This window comes from Alligator sinensis, unplaced genomic scaffold (assembly GCF_000455745.1).
Source record: "Alligator sinensis unplaced genomic scaffold, ASM45574v1 scaffold872_2, whole genome shotgun sequence".
In the NCBI taxonomy this organism is placed as follows: Eukaryota; Metazoa; Chordata; order Crocodylia; family Alligatoridae; genus Alligator; species Alligator sinensis.
The window spans coordinates 464,879-473,306 of NW_005842132.1; the positions used below are offsets into that span (position 1 = coordinate 464,879).

The 8,428-nt window shown below is 44.8% G+C and overlaps 1 protein-coding gene across 2 annotated transcripts in view; it reads left to right on the plus strand.

Moving 5' to 3' along the window:
- The window catches only part of USP49 (ubiquitin specific peptidase 49), a 15,371-nt gene extending 6,949 nt beyond the window's left edge, over positions 1-8,422 (plus strand). The window contains exons 4-6 of one of the 2 annotated variants that reach the window (XM_006025046.3): positions 2,077-2,185; positions 5,284-5,489; positions 6,225-8,422. In XM_006025046.3, the coding sequence (XP_006025108.1) occupies positions 2,077-2,185; positions 5,284-5,489; positions 6,225-6,415 (506 nt within the window). In that variant the 3' untranslated portion in view covers positions 6,416-8,422. The remainder of the gene's footprint in view (positions 1-2,076; positions 2,186-5,283; positions 5,490-6,224) is intronic. The other variant, XM_006025048.3, reaches the window with a different exon arrangement.
- Positions 8,423-8,428: the final 6 nt, after the last annotated feature.

The following is an 8,428-nucleotide window of genomic DNA, read 5'->3' on the forward strand; positions in this document are numbered from 1 at the left end:
TTGCATGGTCCCTCAATGACTGACGGTCTTTCCCTGTTGAAGGCTAGGGTTCGTAAGGTCTGTTGAGCAGTATCTGTGTTCCCTGTGTACGAGGGCATTTCAAATGGCTGCATGTCTGTAACAGTGGAACATTACACAGCAGCAAGGAACACCTGATGGTGGCATTGTCAAACTTGCCTGTCACCTACAATTACATAGAGAAGTGATGTGGTCCACTGAATGATTATTGCACGCAGAATGCTTTTATTTAAAAATTGCCATTAGTTTCTAAAACACCCACAAAAAAACCCGAAGCATTTATTTTAGGACCCTTGCTTTCTCTGGAGGCATGCACATTTTTTTGATGGATCCTTTTATTCTTCAGAGTAGCCATTCTCTTCCTCTGCCATGCAGTGAAACTGTATGTTAGGTGCCAGCAACTTGCTTAAATAGGAAGATAATGTGCCAACAGGAAAGGCGTTTACTTTGTTTTTTTGCTGTTTATAGTAAGCATGAGATGTAGCTTTCTAGAAGGATTAATGAACAGCACGCAAGGAGAGATGATAAATCTTGCATAATTTAGCATTACTCGGTGAGATCCAAAGTCTTACATCCTTGTTTTCATAAGGCCCCACTGTAGTGAAGGGATCAGAAGTTTTGCCTTAATGAATGAGTAAAAGTGAAAAGGAAATCAAGATTTGACCTTCCGTTGTAGTTCAGTTCAAACCTGTTTATGGTGAAGTGCAAAGAATAGTTACTGATTGTAGCGTGTTAAGATTTTGTTCTCCCCTGCCAAAGTAAACAACGTCTGCATGATTTAATGGGATTGTTGTAGGTATATTTTTAAATAAAAAAACCCCACGATAGTTGGTGGAAAGTAAATAGAGGCATAGAAGTCTTTTGAGTGTTTTACTGTTCATTCCTAAAATGCTTTAATTACTCACAAAGCACTGATTGTGACACCTTCATTGTATTGTAATCTGTACTCTGCAGTGGCACTGTAACAAATTACTCCAACTGGAAAAAATATTTTATTGTATTACTCTTTTATGGCAGGGATAACAGTACAGCAAAGTGAGACTTCAGTAGTCTGCTGGCGCCAGAAGGAAGGCTTTGTGAGGAGTCATCTCTTAATTTTTGCATTCCCAACAGGGAGTAAAATGTTATCTAATTAGCAAATAAAAATGTAGTTGTTGACAATGGGTGGTCTTCTTGGAGGTGAGAACTGAAGGACTTCCACTTTCCATTGCTCTGCCAAACCTTTACATTTAGCTACCCTTTTCTTTTATTCTCCCACTCGTCTCTCCACTATTTCTTTGTGGACCCCTACACTTCAGACACCAGCACTGATCTATCAGCACGCCTTCACCTTCTTTCTATGACTCATTTTAAGCCACCATTCCATTCTACAGTTAGTTTCCCCCTCTAACAAATGGAAAAAAATTCAAGATAAGCACACTGCTACAACCCAAATAACTACATGATCTTACTGTGATAATTCTTATCTTTTTCCTCCCAATATTTGGTGAAATTTCTTGTTGAGTCCTATCATAACTCATCCTAGCAACACAGGAATGCTCTTTATCTGTCTGTAAGGCTCCGAACACAATCATGGCACTGCGTAAATGTGCCCCCTTTTTCTGTAATTTTTTCAGCGTTATTCAGCATTGAAATTAGGTCTCCTAGCTTCTGTAATCCATCATCTCTTCTCAGCAGTGCAGTACTCTCCAGTGCAAAATGTTAGCAGAAATGGCTTGAAACTGTAAAATAAGCAGCGTAAAATGCAAAGTTGTGAGTATTTTAAAACCTGTGGTTTCCTGTTGCACCAGATCCCCATATATATATATATATATATATATATATATATATTTTTTTTTTTTTTTTTTTTTAAATGGCCTCTTTGCAAGTTGCATACGTAGGTTGCACGCAACACTTCCCCTACTGTATCTCCCTCCATTCTCCATGTATTTCACTTGTAAAGCTTCATTGCTGAGAGCTGAACTCTTGACACTAGGAAGTCTGTGATATGTGGCTTCCCCTTTTGAAGACAGCTTTCAGCTCTATTAACATTTTGTGCCTTACTTAAACTTTTCATAGGCAAACGGCGGAAGTCTTCTCCTAAACCTCTTGTTCTGAGCGAAGCTAAAAAGCAGTTAATGATCTACAGACTACCTCAGGTCCTCCGGCTGCACCTTAAACGATTCAGGTGAGGCATCTTACTTGGAATCACAGTGGTAGGTTTTTAGATAAGGAACTTACCAGAGTTCAGATCTTGCCAAAATACCATTTCTGGATCACATTGCCGAGCGTTATACATCGACCCTTATGAAAATGGAATTGGAGGAGGAGAAAGTAGAAGGATTGTGGGTTAGGATACATGGAGGTCAAGTGGGAAAGGGATTTGGTGGTAGGGGGTCTGCTACAGACCCCCACACCAAGGGGAAGAACTAGATTTGGAACTCCTGAGGCAGCTCTCGGAGACCATAAAGACTAAGGAAGTGGTAGTCATGGGGGACCTAAACTACCCTGACATCTGCTGGGAGATGCAGACAGCAAATTCCCACCATTCGCGCAGGTTCCTATCCTGTGTGCAGGACTTCCACCTGATGCAGGAGGTACATGGTCCCAATAGGGGGAATGCCTTACTGGATCTGGTATTGGCAACGGGGGATGACATGGTAGGGGACCTACAGATCAGTGGTTACCTGGGGGACAGTGATCACCAAATAATAGAATTCACCATAAGGTGCAGAGTGGGAAAGGTAACTAGCAGGGCGGAAGTGCTAGGCTTTAGGAAGGCTGACTTCAGCGAGCTCAGGCATTTAATCAACGATGCACTGCAGAGTAAGAGATTTGGCGAGATGGGAGCCCAGGAAGGTGGCTGTGTCTTAAGGAAGTGATCTTTCAGGCACAGAGGGAGACGATCCTGGTAAGGGGGAAAGGGGCCAAGAGGCTTCCTTGGCTGACCAGAGAAATCCAGAGCAGCCTAAGGGCAAATGCGGGGGCATATAAGCAGTGGAAACAGGGAGAGATTACTAAAGAGGAGTATGCCTCCTCCACTCGCAGATGTAGGGAGGCAGTTAGAAAGGCCAAAGCTACCATGGAGCTGAGGATGGCATCCCAAGTTAAGGATAACAAAAAAGTTTTTCAGGTATATAGGGAGTAAAAGAAAGGCCCAGGGTGGAATAGGACCTCTACTGAATGGGCAAAAGCAATTGGTGACGGACAGGGGGGACAAGGCTGAACTGCTCAATGAGTTCTTTGCCTCAGTGTTCCTAAGCGAGGGGCAAGACAAGGCTCTCACTGGGATTGTGGAGAGGCAGCAGCAGGCCGCCAGACTACCAAGCGTTGAACCTGAGATGTTGCAGAGTCACTTGGAAGGACTGGATGCATTTAAGTTGGCAGGCCCAGATGAGCTCCATCCAAGGGTACTGAAGGCATTTGCTGATGTCATTGCACAGCCACTGGCAAGAATATTTGAGCGCTCGTGGCACATGGTCCAGGTCCCGGAGGACTGGAAAAGGGCCAGTGTGGTCCCTATTTTCAAGAAGGGGAAGAAGGAGGATCCAGGCAACTATAGGCCAGTCAGTCTCACCCCCATCCTTGGCAAAGTCTTTGAAAAGATTATTAAGGCTCACATATGAGAGTCCAGCAGGAAAAATTATGCTGAGGGGGAACCAGCACGGGTTTGTAGCAGGCAGATCATGCCTGACTAATCTAGTCTCTTTTTATGACCAGGTTATAAAACACTTGGACGCAGGAGTAGGGGTTGATGTCATTTACTTAGACTTCAGGAAGGCCTTTGATACAGTATCCCACCCCATACTGGTGAACAAATTAAGAGGCTGTGACTTGGATGATTACACAGTCCGGTGGGTGGCGAATTGGCTAGAGGATCGTACCCAGAGAGCGGTGGTGGATGGGTCGGTGTCGACCTGGAAGGGCGTGGGCAGTGGGGTCCCGCAGGGCTCGGTCCTTGGACCGATACTCTTCAATGTCTTCATCAGTGACTTGGACGAGGGAGTGAAATGTACTCTGTCCAAGTTTGCAGATGACACAAAACTGTGGGGAGAAGCGGACATGCCGGAGGGCAGGGAACAACTACAAGCAGACCTGGACAGGTTGGACAAGTGGGCAGAAAACAACAGAATGCAATTTAACAAGGAGAAATGCAAAGTGCTGCACCTAGGGAGGAAAAATGTCCAGCACACCTACTGCCTAGGGAATGACCTGCTCGGCAACATGGAAGCGGAAAGGGATCTCAGAGTCCTAGCGGACTCCAAGATGAACATGAGCCAGCAGTGTGATGAAGTCATCAGCAAAGCTAACCGCACTTTATTGTGCATCAGCAGATGCATGACGAACAGATCCAAGGAGGTGATACTTCCCCTCTATCGGGCGCTGGTCAGACCGCAGTTGGAGTACTGCATGCAATTTTGGGTGCCACACTTCAAGAGGGATGTGGATAACCTGGAGAGAGGGTCCAGAGAAGGGCCACTCGTATGGTTAAGGGCTTTCAGGCCAAGCCCTATGAGGAGAGACTGGGGCACCTGGACCTCTTCAGCCTCCGCAAGAGAAGGTTGAGAGGTGACCTTGTGGCTGCCTATAAGTTCATCACGGGGGCACAGAAGGGAATTGGTGAGGCTCTACTCACCAAGGCGCCCCCGGGGGTTGCAAGAAATAATGGCCACAAGCTAGCAGAGAGCAGATTTAGATTGGACATTAGGAAGAACTTCTTCACAGTTAGTGGCCAAGGTCTGGAACGGGCTCCCAAGGGAGGTGGTGCTCTCCCCTACCCTGGGGGTCTTCAAGAGGAGGTTAGATGGGCATCTGCCTGGGGTCATCTGAACCCAGCACGCTTTCCTGCCTATGCAGGGGGTCGGACTCAATGATCTATTGAGGTCCCTTCCGACCCTAACATCTATGAATGTATGTACTGATGTATTGTTTTTCCATTGGCTTCCCATAATGGCAGATGCTAGGAAAGTGCCTCCAGATTAACACATCTCTGTGTAATTGTTATAGGGAAGAGGCAGAATAACATGCTTCCTGTTTTAGGAAGGTTTTTTTAGTGACTGGGTTTTGCAAGTAGTGCTCGCACACACAGTGGTGAGTGCCTTGTGAATGGCTGTTCCAAATCCCAGAAATGCTTTAACTGTAGTGCGCATCTTCCCTTTAGCATTGGGAGCAGCACCTGTTTCACGAGAAATAAACTACAAAGAGGATAAGAGACTGCAGAGTGAGAGCAAGAGCCCGTGCATATGCAGTAGAGATTTGTGTTGATTGCAAGGATTTGTGTTGCAGGTGGTCTGGACGTAATCACCGTGAGAAGATTGGGGTCCATGTCCTCTTTGACCAGGTATTAAACATGGAACCTTACTGCTGCAGGGACTCTCTCTCCTCTCTTGACAAAGAGACCTTTGTCTATGACCTCTCCGCTGTGGTGATGCATCATGGGAAAGGGTTTGGCTCAGGACACTACACAGCATATTGCTACAACACAGAGGGAGGTGCGTGTGCCTTATTACTGGGGAAACAGATCTTCAGTCTGTCAATATTTTGTTCCATAGACCTAGTACATTGTAAAGATAAGATTTACAGTCAAAGTCGTTCTGAATCAAGTTTCCTGCCATTTCATAGCTTGATTCCCAGAGCTTATTTCTAAAAGCATGTTGTCTTCGTGTGTGCGTTCGTTTAAAGACCAAAGACTGCTTTTCCTTCCCCTCCCTTGTAGCCTGTCAGGATGTCTTTATTGCTTGCTTTAACATGGTGTATGTTTCATTTTCCTGGGCTCTGTAATTCTGTGCTGCTGCTCGTGCTGGGCATCTGTCTGATTATTCTTGGGGTGATAAGATGTACAGAGAACGTTTTGAAACGGGGAAAGGGACTGTTCATGAGTCGCATCCACAGGGCTTTTCACAGCTACATCATCGCCCTCTAGTTTACTGTGGAATGAGGAAGAATTGTCTCTTTCCTCTTGAAAGTTGCATTGAGGAGGTTTTATGATATAATATTAAAATCAAATCGCAGCACAACTATATAATGTGAATTGGGTTAATACCATAGAAATGCTACAAGCATCTGATTACCTGGAGGTTCTTCCTAAAGTGCCTGTAAATTTAAGAAAGTGCTCCTCTATTCTCCATGTCCTTTTCTTGTGGATGTCGCTTATGAACAGTCCTTCAAAGCAAGCAAAATAATTGAGGGCCAGTTACTAATATTCTCTTTCTCCCTTTGGTTCGTAGGTTTTTGGGTCCACTGCAATGACTCCAAACTGAATGTATGTAGTGTGGAGGAGGTGTGCAAAACCCAGGCCTACATTCTTTTTTACACTCAAAGAACAGTGCAGGGCAAAGCAGGAATCTCAGAAACACAACTCCAAGCTCAGGTGCCGTCCAAAAACAGCGATAAGGACAGAAGACTGACATTCCCGTGACGGGAAGCATCAGTAACTCAATCGACAGTCTCAGTTATTTTAAACCATTGGTGTTCACATCTTTCCTCTTTGTAGGAATGAAGGCTCACTGCAGGAACAGATCAGAGCATCGTTGGCCACCCAGGGTCTGGAAAAGTGTGCGTCTGGCTGTGTAATTCTGTCACGTAAGATTGTAAACAGAATCTTCATCATTAAAAGGTATCGGTAAACCATGCTCTCCTCGGAACAAGAGAAACCACTTCAGGTGCCTAGTATCATGAATCTTATATTGCAAAAAAATTAAATAAGGCGCATGAAAGTAATGGCAGCCCATTGTGTTCAGCAAGGATACAAAATCATCAAACCAGCTCCTAATTACACTGCATTCCCTAGTGGGGAATGCTGATGAACCTCCAAAAGAAATGCACAGGTATGGTAGAACCTCTTTAACCTTGTTGTGAAGTATGGCTCAAAGCGTGACTTGCTTATCCAACTGCTCCGAAGGTATCTACAGTAGATGGGGCCCTACTGTGGTAAAAGCCGCTCTTGCTGAAGAGTCGCGAAGGCCCATTGATAGCAACAGGTCATTTTCTGGGTACTGGTGGGGCCCAAGCGTAGCATTTGAATACACCTTGACAGTTTTGTGTAGGCTGAATTGACTTGCCGATTTTACTTTTTCCGGTTTGCAACATGCAGTATAACAAAAGTGGTTCTGCTCTAGAAAGGGATCGTATAAAAATGGAACATTTTGTTTGACCAGATCTGCCCCTGCACGTTCAGAACTGTATCTGCTGACAGCTTTAAAAACAAAATACAGATCATGTTTACACTAAATTAAAATAAGGCCACGTCTATGCTACGCGCTTCTGCCAGCCCACCCCTGTATATCGGTCAGGGGTGTCAAGAAGTGTGATCCCTTGCCAGCACAGCTGAGCCAGCAAACGCTGTGAGCATGGGTGCAGCTTATACTGGCAAAATTCCAGTATTACAAATATAGCTTATTTTGCTCAGGGCATGAGGTTATAGCTGCAGAATAAGTTATACCAGGAAAAGCACAGTTTTGAGCATATAAGCTGTATCCATGCTAAGAGCACTTTACCAGAACAGTGTACTCGACTTTTATGCACGTTGGATCATTGCATAATTCATTTAAAGGCATGTTAAAGGCCCCACGTTTTTCTTCCTATTGCTTGCATTATAGCAAATATCCAGTATTTGCATCTTGGTTATGTGTTGAAACTACTTGAGCACAGACAGTATTTCAGATCCCTTTCTACTTTGTAAAAGCATTTTACTCTGGTTAATTGCATATTAATTGGCTCCAGAAATGGCGATGGGGAAGTGCCTTTCAAAAGGCTGCTGCTAGAAGCCTTGAAAAGGATGGGAGCTAGTTAGTTTTGGGGCTGTTAATATTGCAACACTGACAAAGCTGTGTACTCTGAGCAGTGCATGTGTTACCTTTGGATAAGTGCATCTCCATCAAGCAAGTACAAAGCCTTTTTTTCTAGCCCCAGTGCCATGCACTTAAACAGAGTACACTGTATAGCTGTACAATAAGCAGTTGTGAATGTAGGCCTGGCCTGTGTGAGCTGATTATACCACTGCACGGGCCATTTCAGCTATAAGAAAATGAGCTGGATTCTTTTGGTGTATAAACAGGGCTTTAGTCAGCAGCTCTCTGTCATACTTGTGCAAACTCAAGGAAGGCAGTGAGGTTGTACCAGTATAACTGAGTATAATTTGGGCCAGGCCATCTTGTATTTGTACCAATGTTCTTTCCTTCCTGCACACAGCTTGACTTTCGGGTCCCACAGTGCCTTTGCAGGGCTGCAAAATGTGTAAGAGGAAACAAACCACGTGTGCATGCAATCTGAGATTGACATGGCGCCTTTCCAATTATTTCCAAACACAGGGGTCTCCCTGCACTGTTTGTAGCCACTTTCTGGAGCAGAACCACATTTCAAACATCGGATGGTGTGAGGCTTTTGCTGTCTGTGCTCTGGTTTTGGGATCGCAGAAACGTTTGCGAGCGGT